This window comes from Marmota marmota, unplaced genomic scaffold (genome assembly GCF_001458135.2).
Source record: "Marmota marmota marmota unplaced genomic scaffold, marMar, whole genome shotgun sequence".
NCBI classification, from domain to species: Eukaryota; Metazoa; Chordata; class Mammalia; order Rodentia; family Sciuridae; genus Marmota; species Marmota marmota.
Genome location: NW_026000249.1, coordinates 7,374,448 through 7,395,816, shown reverse-complemented (window position 1 = coordinate 7,395,816; position 21,369 = coordinate 7,374,448). Strand labels below are relative to the sequence as shown.

The 21,369-nt window shown below is 39.5% G+C and overlaps 1 protein-coding gene and 1 non-coding gene across 4 annotated transcripts; both read right to left on the bottom strand.

Annotated features, from left to right (window-relative positions):
* Window positions 1–2,199: 2,199 nt before the first annotated feature.
* On the bottom strand, window positions 2,200–20,865 carry Scml1 (Scm polycomb group protein like 1). 3 transcript variants are annotated; one of them, XM_048796484.1, is made up of 8 exons: window positions 20,637–20,865; window positions 14,774–14,923; window positions 13,432–13,530; window positions 12,349–12,426; window positions 8,526–8,630; window positions 7,285–7,822; window positions 5,539–5,690; window positions 2,200–4,075 (listed from the first exon to the last, which is right to left on the bottom strand). In XM_048796484.1, the coding sequence occupies exons 2-8, from the start codon at window positions 14,804–14,806 to the stop codon at window positions 3,941–3,943; spliced, it is 1,140 nt and encodes a 379-aa protein (XP_048652441.1). In that variant the 5' UTR covers window positions 14,807–14,923; window positions 20,637–20,865; the 3' UTR covers window positions 2,200–3,940. The 3 variants fall into 3 exon arrangements, with proteins under 3 accessions (XP_048652441.1, XP_015343459.1, XP_048652440.1); XM_015487973.2 differs by lacking the exon at window positions 20,637–20,865 and having other exon boundaries at window positions 14,774–15,140; XM_048796483.1 differs by lacking the exons at window positions 14,774–14,923; window positions 20,637–20,865 and having other exon boundaries at window positions 13,432–13,666.
* Trnav-cac lies at window positions 6,306–6,377 on the bottom strand. The gene has a single exon. It is a non-coding gene; the product is annotated as a tRNA-Val (tRNA).
* Window positions 20,866–21,369: the final 504 nt, after the last annotated feature.

Below are 21,369 nucleotides of genomic sequence, written 5' to 3'. Positions count from 1 at the left end.
TATATAGAGAGAGAGAGAGAGAGAGAGAGAGAGAGAGAGAGAGAGGGTCTTGCTGAGTTGCTAAGTGCCTTGCTAAGTTGCTGAGGCTGGCTTTGAACTCATGATCCTCCTGCCTCAGCCTCCTGAGCTGCTGGGATTACAGGTGTGTGCCACTGCACCTGGCCAGTTTTGCTAATTCTTTGTGATACTTTGTACATGACTCCTGATAGTCTTTACTGACAAAGGAATGTGTTTACGCTTATAACATCATTTGACACCTTATTTCCTTTCAACCTTATTTCCTTTTTTAACCACATCATGAAGAACAAGTGTTTCTCAGAGCTAAACAGCAGGACTGTTAAGAAACCTCTAGGAAGGTATCTAAATGTTTAGGGTTACAGTACTGAAATTCTGAATAACAGGAAAGTAGAGGAAAGAAAACTGTGTGCCACACATTCTAAAGGCAGGCCATTGTCTGTACATCCTGTGTACCCCACAGCTTCCCTCATTGCCTTGACCAATCTCAGAGGACTTCATAAGCACATCCTAGAATCAGACCATAGAAAAGGCCCCAGATGAATTGTAATGCATTCTGCTGTCATATATAACAAATTAGAGTGTGGGAAAAAAAGACCCCAGTTAAACCTATTTCATTTAACCAGCCAAGTGCAAGTAAAATCCATCACATAGTTTGAAAAATGTTTTAACTCCAATTTACACTGTTAATAGATATAGTGGTTATTTTCAAATTTCAAATATTACAGAATAACACAATACCTTTTTTATGTGACGCTGGGTACCGAACCCAGTGCTTCATGCATGCTAGGCAAGTGCTCTACCACTGAATCCAAAATCATGGCATTTGCAGGTTGGAGAATATAATCTATGTGAAGTTAGCCAATCCCCAAAAACCAAATGCTGAATGTTTTCTTTGATATAAGAATGCTGATTCATAATGGGGATGGAGGGGAGGAGCATGGGAGGAATGGAGGAACTTTCGATAGAGCAAAGGGGAGGGAGGGGAAAGGAGGGAGCATGGGGGTAGGAAATACGGTGGAATGAGATGGCCATCATTACCCTAAGTACATGCATGAAGACACGAATGGCGTGAATATTCTTTGTGTACAACCAGAGACACGAAAAATTGTGCTCTATATGTATAATATGAATTCAATGTATTCTGCTGTCATATATAACAAATTAGAATAAAAAAGGGTACAAAAATATTACAGAAGGGCATGATGTTTTTATGTCTGCAGGAGAAGACTTGGGTTTAAAAGTTTGAGAAATCCCACTCTAGAACATACTAGAAGACATTCCAGTGATGGGAAGTCACCCAGATGAAAGACCAAAGCAAACGCTGGATGTGCTTGAAGGCCTGAGAGCTCAAGTTGAAGAATTCTGTGGACTACAGAGGGTCAAGAGGTGGACTGATAGGCAAAACTAGAAGAAAGATCATTTTTTAAAGTCTGGACAAAAAAAAAATCACAGGATAGGTAATATGCAAGACAGCCTCTGATTTAAAATTTTACACACAGGATAGGGAAGAAAAGGTGTGCTTATCACTCCAATCTCAGGTCACTTGACAGCCCCATTCTAACTTGTAGAGCATCATCCCTGGAGCCTTGGTCAGGGCCCCTCTGTTTCCAAAAACACATTGCCTGCCATAGGCCACACTGCTGGGAAGCAGCAGCAGTGAGCCTGGCTTGGGTCCTCACTGGAGTGAACACAGGTGCTGAATAATTAAGGCTACTTGGTTGTCACTTGCATTCTCCAAGAGGAACTTGCCATGTAAGCTGGGCCTTCTAAAGGCAGGGGGAACACAACAGGTGTATCAGAGAGGCAGCTTCTGTTCCTAATGGTTAAAGAGCAGCCAGAGTTGCCAGAGAGACACACAAACTTAGACAGGAAGAGGCATTTGGAAGGCACTTTCCAGCACACTCGCATAAGCCATTAAAACCTCAGCAACAAAGATTTTGAGCACAAATAAAACTCACTGATTTAATTTTCTTCTGGGTCCCCTGGAGTCTCCTTTAAAGGCTATTGCCCTTTGCTGCTAGGTATCTATTTAACAAGAGAATCAGGGCATATTTTAAAATTCAAGTAATTGAACATATAAAACCACAGAACTTACTAAAATGGCCCTTTTTCACCTTTAACAAATACATGCACTCATGTGATATGGTGAAAGCAAGAGAAATCAAATCTGAGGCTTTGGCATTAATTGTTGCAGTTATTCAACTTTATTATATTTTAAGATCTAAAAACAGTGAAACATAGTATTTTTCAAACATCTGAGGTTAAAGCACCTGGGCCCAGCATCTTCATACAAACAATTTGACAGAAGACCAAGTTTAAGTTACAATTTTGCTTCATACCACATATGGAATAATATAGATAAAGCTATCCTTTAAATTATATGTGCCCAATAAAGAGTTACACTTGTGTATACAGCTGGTTGTCTAAAAACAAAGTGTACATTCTTGCCCCTGGTGAACAATTACTTTTTTATTTTTATTTTTGTAGCCTTGGAGGTTGAACTCAGGGGTGGCCCCCAGCCCTTTTTATGTTTTTATTTTAAGAGAGGGTCTCACTAAGAGACTGAGGTTGTCCTCAAAGTTGTAATCCTCCACTCTCAGACTCCAAATAACTTGGACTATAGGCATGAGCCACCATGCCCAGCATATTAACATTTATAACAAGTGGCTAATACAATTATTAGCACCAATTCTCATAGCTTAAAAATATTATACCAAAGTTAAACAATTTAACAATAAATAAGAGAATAATGATGATAAAACATATTTCTCTTAAAAGTTTTAAAATTATAAAATTAAGCCCAAACCAATAAGTTGGAACTAATGTTATCATTCAAAGTTTAGCAGGATAAATGGCTCAGAACCAGGTAAAATAATTAGAAATACTACACAAGACAGAGAACTTCCCTAAATGGGAACCAACCTAAGGATTAGTTTTTTGATTGTGATTGTGTTTCCCTGAAGAATAAGCTGAGAGGTACTAGTGATAGCAAATATGGCATATATAACAGAATAAAAACATCTCATTAATACTGGATCATTATTACTTCTGAAACAGTACAAAATGCCATTTTAAATTTAAAAAGATTTACTTGTGTATATACTTCACATACAGAATAAAAGAAAAGTATGAAATAGCACTCATATGAGGAATAAACACATGTCACAAAAATAGGATTCTTTTAAAAACTTGGATATAGGTATCTTCATAGAGAGATGTGGACAATTTATTCCTATTTATATGTGTAAGCTTTAAAATAACAGGTATTTCAACAAATAAAATAGTAACTCCACCTACACTACTCCAGAAGTAAATATCTCTTGCATAAAATGACCATTCTATCAATCCTATAATTTATCCCCAAACTGGTACAAATATTTCAAGAAGTCTATAAACTCATTTTTCCCCTCTAAATCTAACAAGTGCAATATGTAAAGATAAAAACAGAGAGTAAAATACTTTATATAGCTATTTCTTTTCTGGAAACTGGTAAAACATATCAGACAAAATAATTGAGAAAGAGAAGATGTCTATAGATTCTCTTTTAAGGAAAAATTCTCCCTTATGGATTTCATTCTATAGGTTGTATTTCCTCTTAAGCTATTGTGGCTCTAAATATAAAGATGCACATAAATCAAAGGGTTTTTTTTTTTTTGCTATTTCCTACATGAAGTGTATTTGTAAACTATATGATGAAAAATAACAAAAAGGCATAAAGAATGAACTTTCAATTTGAATGTGCTAATACTAAAATGTTAAATGGTTTTTAAATAAGTAGACTTGACCTATCATTGACTTATCATTCTACAATTGTGGATATAACATATTTTTAGAGGAACCTTCTACAAAACAGAAACTACTAAGGACAGAATAATGACTTTAAGAAGGAACTGGTAAACCTAATCTAAACTTCTGCAAACATTCAATTGTTGAGGCCTTTTTCTTCTTTAAGCTTTTTGATGTAGTGGCACAGTTTCAAGGCGGTTCCGAGCTTCAACCCCATATACTTGATCACGGTGTCACTGGTCAGCAACAGCAAGGCCTTCCCATCAATTTCCTACAGAGAGAAGGGAATTACAATACTTAATAATATTTTCATATTTGATCAGATTGGTTCTTTATATATAAGAACATGTGCAACAAATCAGAGAGCAGCTCTTTCCAGTCTCTGAATATGCATCTACTCTATAAAGACTGTTAAAAATATAATCTGCACAGTGAAGCATCATTTAGTAAAAATTTGGCCTAATATTTTAAAAATAAACTCTGTCAAACTACCTAATTAAATACCATATGTTGAATTAAATACCACATATCTATGACAAAATAAGTAAAAACTATGAATGATAGAAATTCATTTCAGATGTTCATTAGCTTCCTGACAAGGGCTGGGAATGTGAGTATCTCAATGTCAATGCAAACTATAAACATACTATACAGTGTTGTATTTTTGTCTGAAGCTAATTAGATGTGAAACTGCTGGTTTTCTTATCACAGTGAAAATGGCACATTAGATACATGGCCACTGACTGTATTCATTAGGACACACAGTAAAAATATTATTTGATAGTTGCAAGGCGCTCTTTTAAAATTTCATATTATCTTAACTAACCAACTTACATTGCTGAGGCATATTATTATTTGATTTTTTACACGCTCTAATTTAAAGAAAAAAAATTTTACTTAATCAAGTATCACTGTCTGAAAAGACCTGAAATCCCTTATAGTACCATCTTTGCCAGGCATCTTCTGTACATTTTCTACTAAGTAAAACTAGAAATGGAAGAAATTATAACTTAAAATTTAGCCCAGGGTGTTGCTTTTTAAGGGGTCTGGTACAGCCTGAGGGCATCAGCATCATAAGAAGTCACAAACCATATAAGGTTAACAGAATTGAATTGATTGGAATTAGTTGCTGGATATATTGGGTATCATAGTAAAAAGGCCACCCTGTTACAGATTGTAGTTGCCCTCTCCTACTCATGGTCCTAGGGCTGAGCAGGGAACAGGTTGAGGGGTGGGGAGGATCCTTGTATCTGTCTTTACAAAAGGGCGGTCCACCTGAAAGTGGCAATGCAGAATCATCCTCTTGAGAATGTGAGGCTGTTTAGAATATTATGCACTTGGATACCCATTTAAAGAAAGACCATTAACCTACCATTTAAGGATGTAATGTTGGGCAAAATAACCTTTCTCTTAAATGGCAAACTCAGTTGATTGATAGGGTTCCCCCACCATCCACACAACTCAGTATCTAACTGAAAGGCCTGCCCAGAGATCAAAAGATACATTACAGGCTAGTTGTAGTGGCGAGCGCCTATACTCCCAGTGGCTGGGCTTGGGAGCCTGAGGCAGGAGGATCGAGAGTTCAAAGCCAGCCTCAGCAACAGCAAGGTGTTAAGCAACTGAGTGAGACCCTGTCTCTAAAGAAAATACAAAATAGGGCTGGGGATATGGCTCAGTGGTTGAGTGCCCCCAAGTTCAATCCCCAGTAACCCTCCCCCTGAAAAGATACATTACATGTTGCTCAATGAGGCCAGAGAGGGGGCCTGACATCTGAGGATCCGTATGGTTCAGAAACAGGATCACATCATCCACAGACCAGGTTAAAGGATCCTCCGGGTAGTCTTGGTTCATCACAATGGATTCAGATTGAACTGGTGAACTTGTAGCTTCACAATGAGGGAAAAAAACACACAAATCACTTGACCTGATCATTATCCTGAAAGAGAAGTTAGGTAGGGAGTAATGGTCTAATTTCTGGAACCTTCACTTACATACCCAAGCAAGGACTCAAGACTCTAACTGTAAAATTAGTAAAAGCCTACATTAAAGATGATCAAGACAGCTGCATAAGAGCATCCCATCTGACCTCCCCCAAACGGAAACAGCTTCAGAAGTTCCCTTAAAGCTTTAAAAATTATAAAACAGACCAAGCAATTCAAGGCCTCTTGGGCCATACAGCAAAAGATCCACTACGTGGATTAAATTAGGTAAATCTAACCTAACCCATTACATTCTTAAGTGTTTCAATGAATTTCTCTCAATCTCTCTAAATCAGGTTTATTTTACTAAATACAATGGAAACTCCCCAAATTTACCATTTTATAGTTGCTTAAACTTGTTCACTTTAATCAAGGAATTTCAACAACCCCATTATCTTGGAGGACCAAATTAGTTCTTTCACCAAATCTCTCCCATAGTTTCAATATGGATATTTTTAGCATCACTTTAATTCTTTATGGATTCCTGTCTCTTGTGGCTTAAACATTAATTTGATTTTTTTGGGGGGGTGCTGGGGATTGAACCCAGGGCTTATGCATGTGAGGCAAGCACTCTACCAACTGAGCTATACCCCCAGCCCTTAATCTGAATTTTAACAGGATTATTTTCTGCTGAGCTAAGTCAGAAGTAACTTTAACATTTTATTTGATTCTTCTTTCATGTTTAATTGCATAGCAATAGATGTTTTAGTTGAAGGTTTACTTGTTTAATAAAGAAATAACTGAGACATGAAACAATTTAGGTACTCACACCTCAGCATGTTTTAGCTGTGCTGTTCACTAAATTGTGTTGACATTTCTTTGTGTCCTGACAAGTATTCATTCACTCAAGCAAAGCACTCGACTCCCTAAAGAGTGTGTGTGATAAGTGAAGAGGGTTTTGTCATTTGCAAGACCCTCGAGGACTCAAAACAAATTTGATCTTCTGGGGTGTGGATTAGCCAAAGGCATGTCCTTTCTTTCCTATCATCTGCTCTCTGGTCATTCTAGGAGTATTTTGAGTTATTCATCCAGGGAAAGGGATAAAAATAACAATATTAAAAACTTCACAATGGGCTGAGTGCGGTGGCGCACGCCTGTAATCCCAGCAGCTCAGGAGGCTGAGCAGGAAAATCGTGGAGTTCAAAGCCAGCATTAGCAAAATAAAGTGAGGCACTAAGCAACTCAGTGAGACTGTCTGTAAATAAAATACAAAATAAGGCTGGAGATGTGGCTCAGTGGTCAAGTGCCCCTGAGTTTAATCCCAGGTACACCCTTCCCACCCGCCTCAAAAAAACTACTCCACAATGGGGTCATTAAGGATATCAGTGATTAGTTGCTTAACACAGTGCCTTGCTCATAATACATATTCAGTGAATAATAGTCACCCTTAATACCATCACCAGCTCTCAAAATAGGAAACAGCTTCCACTAGCTCATATGGAGGATGTTGAAGAAGACAGGTTAAATAGTAATATTTGTACATGTGTCATTCCAAACTCACCAAAACCAGATGACATGTGGTGAGATGACAGAGCATGTGTATTATCCAGCAAGCCCTGGTAATTCTTCATATCAGCATTGGACTCTCCTCGGGCCAGTGCATTTGTAGATACTGGCATGGAGGCTCCATTTAAGGATACTGTTACGGAAACTCCAGCAGAAGAGATGCTGCTGGTGCTGCAAGCCCCAGGGCTGGCAAAGCAGGACACTATAGAAGGACCATGTGTGTTGTCATCATTTCTGAGGTAGGTCTGGAATGAACGCCCAGAGAAGAGTGGTGGGATCGGTGGGCTATCTCTGAGGGATGACTCCTGATCCCTGATCAGGGACTCCTTCTCCATCTCCTGGGATTCCTCAGATTGAAAAGATGAGATCACAATGTTGCTGTCATCATTTTCTGGTCTGCGAACTGGTAAAGTCGGGCTGTAACTTTCAGGATAGGAGAATGAATTGAGACGTTCCTTCTTTTTTGCTTTTTGGACTTTAACTTTTTTAGAAAGCAGGTGATTATAATTTTTGTAAGCAAATCCAAGTGGCTTCTGAAATGACACAAGCCCAATAATAATCAACAGTGAATAAAAAGAGAAATAAGGTCAGCGTGGTGGCACATGCCTGTAATCCCAGTGACTCGGAAGACTGAGGCAGGAAGATCGCATATAAGAGGCCAGACTCAGCAACTTAGCGAAGCCCTAAACAACTTAGCTAGACACTGTCTCCAAGTAAAAAATAAAATGGACTGGCAACGTAGCACCGTGGTACAGCACCCTTGGGTTCAATTCCCAGTATAAAAAAGAAAGAAAGAAAAAATAAGTAGTTAATATATTAATATTTATTTTACATAAAAACTATTTTACACTACTAAAATAAATGCTCTCTTGATTATATGATTAAATTTTATTCCTCTTCTGGCCTACATTTTAATTGTGTCTCACAGACTTTCTTCCTGTGCTGAGGATTGAACCCAGTGCCTCATTCATGCAAGGCAAGCACTCTACCACTGAGCTACACCCTCAGCCCTTTAATTGTGTTTATATATTATGGGTACAAACATACAAATACTCACTACTATACATTTATTGAACTTACTGTCATGACACCAGCATTTTTCCTATAGAATTTCAGTTCCCCATCTGCTCCTACAACAAGTACAGACCAGCCTTGCTAATCTCACACAGCTACTAGTTCTCTAGCCCTTCTAACTGACTGGCAGCTTTACATTTATCACAGTTATAGAATACTTACGCGATAGTTCCAAAAGGATTTTGTATGCAGACGTTGGATTTTTGACAACTTTCTATCAATGACATCAAATTTCTTATCCAGGTTTTGGATAGCATCATATATAACCTATTAAAAGAAAATGTATTATAGTTTCTATTTCAAAAGCAAAGTAAAATGTGTGAAAATGCCATGAAGCCAAGTTCAAACTGCTAGGCACAGTGAAACACATGTCTGTTCTGACTTGAGGCCTGTTGGTGACACAGAACCCTCTTGGCTCAGTCAAGGAGCCTCGACTGTTTCTACACTACTCGAAGCCACATGGACATTGAAAGGATGCCACCATTTCACATCAAGGAAGGTGCTATTTTTAGGAAAGAAGTGTTCAAATCTGCTAAAAGGCCAAAGAGTCACCTTCTATACAAGAACTAAAAGACAGCAAGTATTCCACACTCTATACAGAGCCAAATCCAACAGATGTGACTTTTGGCTTCAAAGTATTTTAAAATCATGCAGTCAACAATTAACCTTATAAAACCACTGAGTACATGTCCCCATATGTGCCCATTAGTATGTGAATGATACAAATCTGAGATTCTTGAAATACACAGAAATTTCAGGCAAAACCACACTTTTATTTAAAAGACCAGAAACATTTCTTCATTCAATCAAATAAACATTTACTAAAGCCAGGTACATGGTGCATGCATGTAATCACAGTGACTCAGGAGGCTGAGGCAGGAGGATTGCAAGGTCAAAGTCAGCCTCAGCAACTGAAGTGAGGCCCTAGGCAACTTAGTAAGGCTCTATCTCAAAGTAAAAAATAAAAAGAGCTGGGGATGTAGCCCAGTGGTAAAGCACCCCTGGGTTCAATCCCTGGGGCAAAAAAAAAAAAAAAATTACAAAGGGCCTTCCACCTATAGGAACCACTTCACCAGGTGCTAAGACATTAAAAATACAAACAAAACCCCAAAAACTCCTGTCTTGAGGGAACTCCCATCTCAGCTATGGAGAGAAGTAAAGAGACAATTTTAATAGAGCCTGGAATAGCAGTTCTCAAAATGTGGTCCCTGGACCAGCAGCATCAACATCACCTGCAAACTTGTGAGAAATGCAAAATCACAAATCTGAGTAGGGGCACCAGGCTTTTTTTTTTAACAAGCTCCCCAGGTAACCCTGAGACATATTCAAGTAGGGAAACCACTGACCTGTACACTGGGACAAACAGTGTAGGCTCTAGGGAACACAGTTGACTTTAATACTAGAATTCTAACACTTACTAGCTTTGTGGTTACTTGACCTCTCTGTGCTTCAATTTCCTCATGTACAAAATTTGGGATGAAAATGTCTTAGGGGTTCTACTGAAAACAAGAACTTTGCTAAGCATTGTGTTAACACCAATGATAACACAAGTACACAATGACAGGTCCAACAACCTTCAGTACTCTATTGGCATTCTTATTGTTTTTATTATCACCAGTAGCATGGCGCAGGTATGAACAGGAGGCTAAGCATGCCCAGAAGAGCAACACTGAACCTGGGCTGGCAGTCAGGGAGGATTTTCAGAGGAGGTGATGTCTGAGCTGAGAATTTAAAGGTAAAAAAAACAGCAGCCAGGTAAAGATACATTGGAAGGGCAGAAAGGGCAGAAGAAACAGCATCTTCAAAAACACCCCAAAAGAGAGAAAACAGGAAGCTAGACATTTAGCTAGCAAGTATAAAAGATATCCAAGGAGCTGGGTTGTCAAGGAGGGTGAGATTGAGGGCAGCAACTAGGAGGGATGTTTTAAAGCTGTGGGAGGATATTCTGAGGGAGGGAGTTACAGAGACAGGGCTGGAGACACAGGAAGGGAGAGATGGCCCCTCAGGGAGGTCTCCGCACAGGGAAGAGAGCCCGCCAGAAACCAGTGGAGGGACCAGCCCTGGGCAGCACAGGACACTGTTCTTATCCTATGGGGAGGAGGAGTCAGAACAAGGATGGCTCAGCTCCAATAGGTGTGCCGGCTGTGGGGACAGAAATCAGGACTAGAAAGATGGCTGCCTGGGTTCTCCAGTCTCCAGCAAAGAAGAGGCAGCAGAGTGTGTGGTGCGAACTTTCACAGTAGAGTGGACTGGGGCTAGGGAAAGGACTCTTCGAAGGAGACAGCCCAGGGCTCCCAGCCTGCTGGCCTAGAGCTGGGAACCCAGCAGGTGCCTGGCAAGGGTGGGAGTCAGGGGAGGGAACTGGGAGGAAGGAAACAGAAGGGTAAAGGCTGCACCAGGTGGTGAGAATGGTAAGGAAGGAGGCAGAGGATGGCAAAAGGCACACATTCAGAGAAATGCCCCTGTGTGTTGTTTGGGGTAGAGCTTGGGGACCTGGGCACTTCTTATCTAAGATGCCATATCCCATCCCAGCTTGCACAACTACTCAGAGACCTTGGTTGAGCAGTGCAGAGGCCTAGGAGGCTGCTCAGGCAAGGGACAAGAGCCCTCTTCCTTGCCTCTCCAGCACCTCTGCACAGCTCTGCCCATCCCAGGCTCTAGGTCCTATGGGCACTAGTAAGAATGAGAAAGACACACACAGACTTTTACTTTTCAAAATATGCTAGTCATTCTATTTAAGAAACTTTATAGGTGAACATTTTTTTCTTCATAAACTGTCATTGCCTCTGGGGTATGCAGCTTACAAAACCCTTGATAATTACAAACTTCTATCAATCTCTACCAACAAGCTAACCTGGAAAAAAAATCTCAAAACTATGTAAGATTGGGCTGGGGTTGTGGCTCAGCTGTAGAGTGCTTGCCTAGCAAGTGAGGGGTGCTGTGTTCGAGCCTCAGCACCACATAAAAATAAGTAAATAAATAAAATAAAGATTAAAAAAAAAAAACTATGTAAAATGAGCTGGACGCAGTGGTGCATGCCTGTAATCCCAGGGACAAGGGAGGCTGAGGCAGGAGGATAGTGAGTTCAAACCCAGCCTCAGCAACTTAGGCCTTAAGAAACTCAGTGAGCCCCTGTCTCTAATATATAAAAAAGGGTTGGGGATGTGGTTAAGCACCCTTGGGTTCAATCTCCGGTACCAAACCAAACTAAACCAAACAAAAACAAACTAGGGCTGGGGTTGTGGCTCAGTGGCAGAGCGCTTGCCTCACACTTATGAGGCACTGGGTTTGATCCTCAGCACCACATAAAAATAAATAAATAAAATAAAGGTACTGTGTCTGTCTACAATTAAAAAATTAAAAAAAAAAACTATGTAAGATGTACTCCTAAAAACACTTATAGGCTGCCGTTTTGTTTCAATGGAGATATCTTGATATGCAGTGAGGCACATACTAAATTCCACTCGAATCAGTCAATGTTCTCTAGATTTTTTAGGGAACTTAATTCGATACTGAGCAAACTAGATGAAAGAGACACAACTACATATGGTTATTAATGTTTTATTTTAAAGCGCCTAAGATCCAAGTATTGTTGATTCAAAAGTTTTACCTGCAAATGCTATTCAAACTAGAAACTGTTTAAAATCATCAAAATGGGGTGGTAATCAAATACTTTAATAAGGCGAAATTTTAAATAATTGTACAGGTTCTTTTTATATGAGATAGAGAATTTTAACTTTAACATTTTAGAAAACCACAGTAGAATGAATCTGACATAACACTCCTATGTTCATATATAAATACATGACCAGTGTATCTCCACATCATGTACAATGATAGGAACGGGAAGTTATACTCCATGTATGTATACTGTGTCAAAATACACTCTACTGTCATGTATGCCTAAAAAGAATAAAGACATTAAAAATTAAAAAATAAGAAAAAACATTTAAAAAAACCACACAGAAGGAACAGAACTTCGTACCTGACAATGGGTAAGGATATCCAAAACGGTTTTCTGCTCCTCATCATTGTAGGATGTGTCCAATAGGACATTTTCCTGCTATAATATTTTAAAAGTAAGCAGTTAATGCTTTGTTTCAGTAAGACTCCCACTGAATGCTAGGGGAGAAAAAGGACTTGATATTTAACTCTTTAATATTGTTTTTATTTTCCATCAACCTTTCAAAAGACAATTTAAAGCAGAGACAAAAATTCACATTATTCTGATAATGGAAATGATAACTGCCCATTAAGAAAGGGATCACAGGGGCTGGGGTTGTGGCTCAGTGGTAGAGTGCTTGCCTAGCACATGTGAGGCACTGGGTTCCATCCTCAGCACCACATATAAATAAATAGTTACTATGTCCATCTACAGCAGCAACAACAACAAGAACAAAGTGTGCTTTCCCTGTCTCTTTTAAAAGAGTCCGAAGACTCACCCTGTTCTGAGCTGAGTCCCCAATTCCCCTCAAAAAATGAGATTTGTGGGTGTTTGTGGGAATTTTCACCAATGTAGAAAAATTCTTACATTGCTGTCTCTTTTTTTATCTCAGCACAAGAAAACAGTACATCCAAAGGAAAAAAGGAACAGGGGGGGTGCCAGGGAAAGAATTTATCGGAAGAAACTAGGTTTGGATTACCAGTACGAAACTGCTCTGAATTTCCTAGGACAAGGGAGAAGCAAAATGGTTAAGAGCTTATTGTCTAATGAAAGAAAGCATACAAATTCAGCAGAGAAACAGTTCCTTGAGTGGGAGTTTAAAGGACTTCCATAGTACATAAAGAATTGAGCTGCGTGCGGTGGCACATGCCTGTAATCCCAATGGCTCTGGAGGCTGAGGCAGGAGGATCATGAGTTCAAAGCCAGCCTCAGCAAAAGCAAGGTGCTAAGCAACTCAGTGAGATCCTGTCTCTAAATAAAATACAAAATAAGGCTGGGGATGTGGCTCATTGGTCGAGTGCCCAAGTTCAATTATTGGTACCCCCCAAAAAAAAGAATTGAAATCTTTTTCTTTCAAATGGCAAATTTTAACTTACTTGTCAACTAGCAATTAATATTACTTACATTATTGAAAAATGTAGTGTTTGGCTCATATGCGTAAAGAACAGTGCTATCATCATCATCATCATCTTCCTCTTCGTAAGTTGGTATTCGTGTTTTGATCTGAGGAAGATTATTAAATAACTTAACAGGAAAGATAAAATACAAAACTAAAAGAGATGTTGGGAACTTTAACTTCATTTTTAAGAAGCTTCAAAAGCCTATTACTGATATCAAAGGACCTATGCCTACTGTAAACACTGACTACACAAAAAGATGTACTTGCAGAACTGTGTTCTCATTAACCCCACTACACTACTGCACCATCTCCAGAGAGCTGAACCCCTTTTGTGCTTCAGGGTGGGAAGACTAGTCTTCTGCACTAAAACTCCTTTAAAAGCAAACATTTTAAACCATGAACAAAAGATAAAATGTTCCACGGCTTCTGATAACCTGATTTTTAAATAGTCCAATAGTGCCACTCTGTGGACAAAACAGAACACACTCAGGCACTCACTTTTTCTTGATAAATGAATCTCTAAATTACCTTAAAACATTCTTGGAATAAGACAAGGTAAAAATAAGTAAGGGAGTGTAAATAACTACTACGTTTTGGTATAAGTATTTATTCCAAGAATAAGTCATGAACTCTAGGAATAATTTTAAAATAAACACACATGGTAGCTATGTATGTCTTTGTTTCAAAATATATCATACATATTATCTGGATTCTCCTTGCACTGATAGGTAACCAAAATAATATGGAATTGGGGTATAGACTATGACCTATAAAATATTCTATCTCTTGTATAGTGCCTTATGCTTTTCAAAATGTTTTCACATAATTTTGTTAAAAATGACTCTTGGTGGATATTTAATATTATTTCTAAATGTGAAAAACATTAGGGCTAATGCAAGTTAAGAGTCACACAGATTACTTAGATGGCATTAATAGTCATTTCCTTATGTGACTAAATAAATGTGTTTTCTGTTAGGCCTCATTATGTATGCTTTAATATATTTTGGTTCAATTTGTAAGAATTAAGAAACAGCAGAATGTACTAGAACTGCAAAATTAGCACAATCACCTTGAAAAACTGTTTGGCAGAGTCTCATAAAGTTAAATTTACATCAACTCTATAACCTTGCAATTCAACTTCTGGGTATTTACCCAGAAGAAATGGAGTGGAAGCTCACAAAGAAACTTGCACACCAATGTTCACAAGAAGTATTATCATATCAGTCAAAATTCATGGCGAAAAATTTACTTAGGATCTATGCATAACACTATATGAAATTAAACTGAATTTAGAAAACAATGACAGCACAACAAAAGGAATAAAGACATTTCAATCTGAATACAAACCACATCCATCTCACTGGAAAAATTAGACATCATTTCTGTGTATCAGCAGATGGTCCACTTCCAGTGAGTTGAGCCTAATTAATTTTAAACTTGCTGAAGGGTTTATTTGTGAAACTGCTTAGTCACCTAAGACTGGTAAACCTCCTACTCCTGAAAAGCAATGCATAAAAAAGTTACTTTATACATTTACTACCTAAATAACTTTAATGTGGATATGTTCTGAGAATAGCACTTCAAACTTAAGTTTTGTTTGAATTTTAAAGAGCAACAAAACAATTCTTCCATAGCAACTTAGAATAAATCTTTAAAAATGAAAGGGCTGGGGCCAACACAGTGGCGCATGCCAGTAATCCCAGCGGCTCAGGAGGCAGAGGCAGGAGGATTGCCAGTTCAAAGCCCAGCCTCAGCAAAAGCAAGGTGCTAAGCAACTCAGTGAGACCCTGTCTCTAAAGAAAATACAAAATAGGGCTGGGGATGTGGCTCAGTGGTCGAGTGTCCCTGAGTTCAATCCCTGGTGTTCCCCCCCCTAAAAAAAAAAGTGGGAAAACAAAAAGAAACAAAAATCAACTCACCTATTTGAAGAAGTTTTTTAAAAACCCACAAAAAACAAAAAACAAAAACAAAAAAAACAAGAAAGGGCTACACTGCCCAGGACTAGGAATAAAAATCAAAGTTAAGCCAGGCACGGTGGCACACGCCTGTGATCCCAGTGGCTCAGGAGGGCTCAGGCAGGAGGATCATGAGTTCAAAGCCAGCCTCAGCAAAAATTGAGCTGCTAAGCAACTCAGTGAGACCCTGTCTCTAAATAAAATACAAAATAGGGCTGGGGATGTGGCTCAGTGGTCGAGTGTCCCTGAGTTCAATCTCTGGAACCTCCCCCTGATCCAAAAAAAAAAAAAAAATCAATTCCAAATTGCTTAACAACTTAAAGTCCCCAGAGTACTGGGAACAAGCGAACAAATAGAACACCACTGCTAACAGCTTTTGTAAAGGAGTTCAAAAGGCCTTTTTTTTTTTTTTTGATCAAACCCCCAGGGCCTTGTGCCTGCAAGCTACCCACTGAGCTATATCCCCAGCCCATCAAAAGGGCTCTTGACCTAGAGAGGCAGCATGCCTCTAAAAGGAGCACCAGGAGTCAGCTCTGGATTGGGCCCCACCACTGCCACCGTGTGGAGGAGAGAGACCCCTACAGACACTGCCTCCTCACCAGCAGGTGCAAACCTGTTCAGAGCGGCTCTAAAGAAATCTTTACCTCTAAAATTATGATTAAACCTAAGTAAATGGATGTCAAATACAGCCAAAAGTCTAGAATTCCAGACAAAACAAGACACTGACCACAATAACACTGATTATGTACTAGAAATTCTATTTGAGCACCAGCATCACAGCTCCTGGGAGGGGTACATTAATAAAAAAGCTAATTTACTTTAAACCATCCTTAGCCACAGCAGCAATGAGAAGACAATTAAGAGATTCAGATTTCATCTCCTTCCTGTTTCCTCTTCCCTTTACTGTGGTGACACTAATGACCAAAGACCCAAAGGAGAGAAACCAAAAGGAGATGAAGAAGACGGGAGAATGAATCCCAGGTTAGAAATCCCAGGTTGGACTAATGTTGTGTAAAAATTCCAAGTTATAAAACACATCCAATTTGAGATGTAACTGCCATCAAATTTTATTTTTTTAAAAACTGTTTTTTTTCTAACTAGAAAACAAACTTAAGCTCTGAATAATTAAAGTTATGAAACTTTGATGTATTCACAGCAATGAGAATAAACCAACTACCATTGCTCTCAGCAATGATGAACTTTACAACCATAACCTTGAGTAGAAGACAACGCAAGAGAACACAGTATATGTTTCAATTAATAGAAAGCTCAAAAAAACAGCAAAAGTCACTCCAAACCAATACCTTAAGATACATCACAGTCACTTTAACATCTCAGTGTGCTATCTGGTAAATATGTCATGATTTATTTAACCAGTCCCCAGTTCATGGATATTCAAGTTACTTCTAAAGATTTGCTCTTACATGGAACACTGCAGAATAGTCTTGCGCTGGTGCAAGTAGTTCTATGTAATAAATCCCTAGAAGTAGAACCAGTGGGTCAAAGAAATATCAATAGTATCCACATTTGAAAATTTAAACCAAGAAACTTTTTGGCATCAGGAGAATCTATCCAACTTCAAGGCTTAATTCAACCAAGAAACTTTTTGGCATCAATGGCTTTTTCTCCTTTCATCTACTAATGTAGCATATTAATACATTTCTTAATATGCTTTGGGTGAGGGATACAGCTGATCATGGAAAATAGCATTCAATTTGTTGGTATTTTATTTAGAAACTGCATGTCCAAGCTCTTACATTAGTAAGAGGTACATTTCTCACAATTAATGAACCCATACTGGTATATTATTAACTCCTGGTATCAAAAGTGCTCTGCAAAATTAATTGGGAAGCCTTCCATTTCTTTCTACACTCTGAAAAAGTTTACATCACACCAGAAAGGTGTGCCTTAAAGGCTTGAAAGAGTTTAAAGAAACTCTGTGCCAGACTTTATAACATTTTCTAAGTTCTTCCATGATTACTGATCCACTCAAATTATTCTACTTTTTCTTTGACAAATTGCTTTTATCCAGAGGATGATAATTTGATCATAATTTCAGAATTGTTAATAAAATCACAATTTAAAATCATTAATTATTTCTAACTTAATTTGGATTTTCTTTTTTTCTTGGTTAGGTAGTCTATCTTGTTAATCTACTGACAATTGTATGGGGTAGGTTTTATTGTGATCACCATTTTCCTTATGAGAAAACTGAGGGAAAGAACTGTAATTCACCTAAGTCTCACAGCTAGTAAGGGTTGCAGCCTGCCTCCACACTCGAGCTCCTTTTCTTCTCTATTAGTAAAACCACCTGGAATCCCATCCATAACAATACACAATAAAATCCAAGCTCCTTTTCTTCTCTATTAGTAAAGCCACCTGGAATCCCATCCATAACAATATACAATAAAATCCAAGCTCCTCCAGTGCCTCCCTACAAGGTCCTTACATAATTTGGACCCTGACTACCTGTCAGGTCACCTCTTACCATTTGCCCCCTTGTTCTAAGCTTAAAATATTTAAAACCTGGCCTTCTGCAGCCAAAGCAGGCCTACTACTATTATAGGCTCTTACATTCAGACAATTCCCCACTTGCATTAATTACAATGCTGCCAAATATGGCCACAGATAGCACTGAGCCTGACCCAGCGCTCTTGACATTTTTACTTCTGTGGCACATTTACAAATCAACACTGACTTTGTATTATTTGAGCCTCTGGCTCCTATCATGCTCCCTGCCCACAATACCCTGCTGTCTCTCCACCTAGGAGAATCTATTCAACTTCAAGGCTTAATTCAAGTTCCATTTCCCAAAAGCAAAGATGCTATGTCAACAATGACTCCATCTGGAGGTGACACTGTTTTCCTGACCACAAGAATGCTTATACTTTAACCCATTTTGTCCCATTGTTTCAGATGTGGAACACCTATAAAATTTAAATACAGCATATAATATGCAATAAGAATATAATTGTAATAGTAATTAATGTAGTACTATGTACACCCTATGGTTCCCAATCTATTTTAATACACTTGTGTTAATTATATTGAAATATTCACAGAACTGAAAATTTGGGACTTAATGGGTTAAGGCAACTGTAGCTCCTGTCTAGTTACATGAGAGGAAGCATCAAATAGCATTAAGACTTTAGGCTTGTGGCCAGAATACCTGGGTATGGATCTCACCTCCTCCACTTACTAGCTGTATGACTTTAGAAAACTTAAATTCTGTTTCCATTTTTAAGTCTGTATAATGGATATAACAGTACAAACCTCATACTTATGAGGATGAAACAAATTAATACACAGCATATGCTTAGAACAACGCCTGTTGGCTTTTATTTGCTTATTTGAATATTTGCCACATCTACCCAACATAGCTATTAGTCATGAAGCACATAGATAATGAACCTTCAGGGTCATAACATGCAATTTACATTCACATTGTACCTGTACACTGTAGACATAACAACTCTTTTTTGAAAAAGAAATGTTACATCTTTTAAGCGCCAGGCATGATGCAAAGAACTGGGGTTTGTCAGAAACATTTAAATTCAAATTCAAATTGCTCTTTCTTGCAAAAGAACTGTTACATTTTTATTTACAGTGCCCAGGGCATGATGCAAAGAACTGGGCTTTAGACAGCAACACTTGAATCCAAATTCGAACTGCAAAATTTGCAATTTCTCTTTAAACAGATATATAACTTTTCTCAGTGCCCCAATTTTCTAACCGGTAAAATTGGAATAATATGTCCTTCACTGGGCTGTGTAACACTCAGCATCATGCCCGTTTCATCACAGGTACACCATAAATTTTAATTCCCTTTGACGTGTTCCCGAAAGGTACACGAGCACAGCTTCTACAACATTTTCTTAGAGATCCACCACTACTACATCAAGCACAATTTATTTCATTCTTTAAATTCAAAATCCTGCAAAAAATGGGTTCACCTAAAATGAAACCCATTTATATTTCATGTTAAAAACCTAAAATCCCAACAACATAAGAACAAGAAGACATCTGTTTTTTTAAGACACTAAAAAACTTTTTGTAGACATTAAATACACGTTAAAAACTATTTTTAAAGTTATGTAAAGGTTCACTCCGCCGCGCAAGGCATTTACTTGCCATCAATTTATCCCATACAAGCATAGTTCACAATGATGAGGCTGAAACGACATTTCACCCCAGGAACTCTTCAACAAATACAGGGCAGACCGCTCCAATATACATATATATTTAATTACAACAAAACCTTATGTAAACACACCAACCGATCGCTTGCTAAAATTTCCGGTAACACTCTGAAAAAGTAGCCCTTCCATTGCCCATATCCAACTTTAGAAGCTACAAAATCCGCCAAATGGGGATAAGGCAGCCAAAATATACCGCGTCGCCCAGCACTTGCTGCGAGCCAGACAAATGCTTGAAACTGCACCTAGCCCACGTCTTGCTTTATAAAATACCCCGCGGAGAAGTTGCTATTTGTAAACATTAAACCGTTTTTACCACTTCATGTTATAAAACCCAGAGCATTCCAAACTTGGAGGCGGCAGAGGAAGGAGGCAAGCGATTTCCAACAGATTAAGACCCTAGTCTCTCAAAGGACCACATTGCAGGTATGGAAAGTTCTCCCGCTTCCCCGGAATCCCCACATTTTTCCTGGCTCCAGCACCCGCCCTCTAACAGCAAAGAAAAGGATCAACACGCGTCTCCCCCGCATCTTTATTTTCTTGATCATTTAGGTATTTACAATAAAACAGTGAGGCGGAACGGTCTTTGACCAAATGCAGTTATCTCCAAAGCCTCAAAATCTACACCGCAAAAATCTACATCTCAAAATAGGCTACCGAATCAACTCGCGAGTTTGCCAATTCTTTAAAGTCAAAAAAGTCTGAGTGAGAGTCTGAGTCTTTCCTCATTCCCCATCCGCCTCCGCCAAGTAACAGAAAGGTTGCAAAGAGAAGCAACTTGTCCTAGAAAGTCGGCACCAGCACTTTAAGTTATCAAATCTCAGAAGTTCACACGCGCCAGGGGCCCCGGAAGAGGCCCAGGAAAACACCCAAACACCCCCCGCCGCCGCCCGCGCGCTTCGTTGAAATTTGGGGCAGTGAAGTGCAGACTTTCTTTACCCGAAAAGCCAATCCTCTTCCCCCCAAGAGTCCCAGCCACTAAGCCAAGTCGCTTAACGGTTGTACTCTCCTGACACCCAAGAAAAAGAAAGTTAAAGAGAAGGAAAAATATATTTAGACCTGTTCAGGTCCCGAATCCGCCAAACCAGCCTCCCCACGGAGCGGAAAACCCGCCCGCGGTGGCCCAACCTCCACCTTCCCGGTGGACGACGGTTATGGCCACTACAGAATTTGGGACGGTCCTTGTGCCGGAAACCAGGTTTGACCCCTGTGGCGCACACCTGTCGCGAACCACAGGGATGCGTTTGACACTGGAATGAACCAGCCAGCGCCCACGGCGAAGGTGTTTCCACGTGCGTGAATGGGGGCGGGACCAGTACCGAGAACCAATCAGCGGTCGCCCATGACACGCCCTGGCCTTTGACCTGCCAATCCCACGGGCGCCTGAACTGCCGTAGAGGAGGACAGTGTTGCTAGGGAAACTTCGGAGGGGCGGAGCCTTGCTGCCCGAGAGACGCGGGGCGCTGGCCTTCTAACGGTGGTAGCTGGGTACCTGATCCCAGATTTTCTTTCGCTGAAGCGACTACGATTGGAAAGAAGCTATGCGGGGAGAGGTTTCTGCGGCTGCGCGGGAGGTCCAACGCGCACGCGCAACTTTTCCCGCGGTACAGCCGTTCTAGCGGGAGGCTGACGAGGTTGAGGGTCATTAGATGCTTGGCTTCCCCACTTTCATTGTTTGGTTATTCGAAGCCTGATGTTGTTTACATATAATCCCATCACTTCCCACTCCCCAGCGTCATCCACGTCATCCTGAATTCCAAGAGTTCATGTCAGTGCTTCAATTTGGGTAGAG

What these genes read in the sequence shown, in the direction of transcription:
- Scml1 (XM_048796483.1), bottom strand. Translation starts at nt 13,608, where the DNA reads ATGAAGTTAAAGTTCCCAACATCTCTTTTAGTTTTGTATTTTATCTTT. An exon ending in ACACTACATTTTTCAATAAT is followed by an intron (nt 12,427 to 13,431) that starts GTAAGTAATATT and finishes AAAATATTATAG; the next exon opens with CAGGAAAATGTCCTATTGGA. An exon ending in CTGGCCTCATTGAGCAACAT is followed by an intron (nt 4,076 to 5,538) that starts GTAATGTATCTT and finishes TTCTCTCTGTAG; the next exon opens with GAAATTGATGGGAAGGCCTT.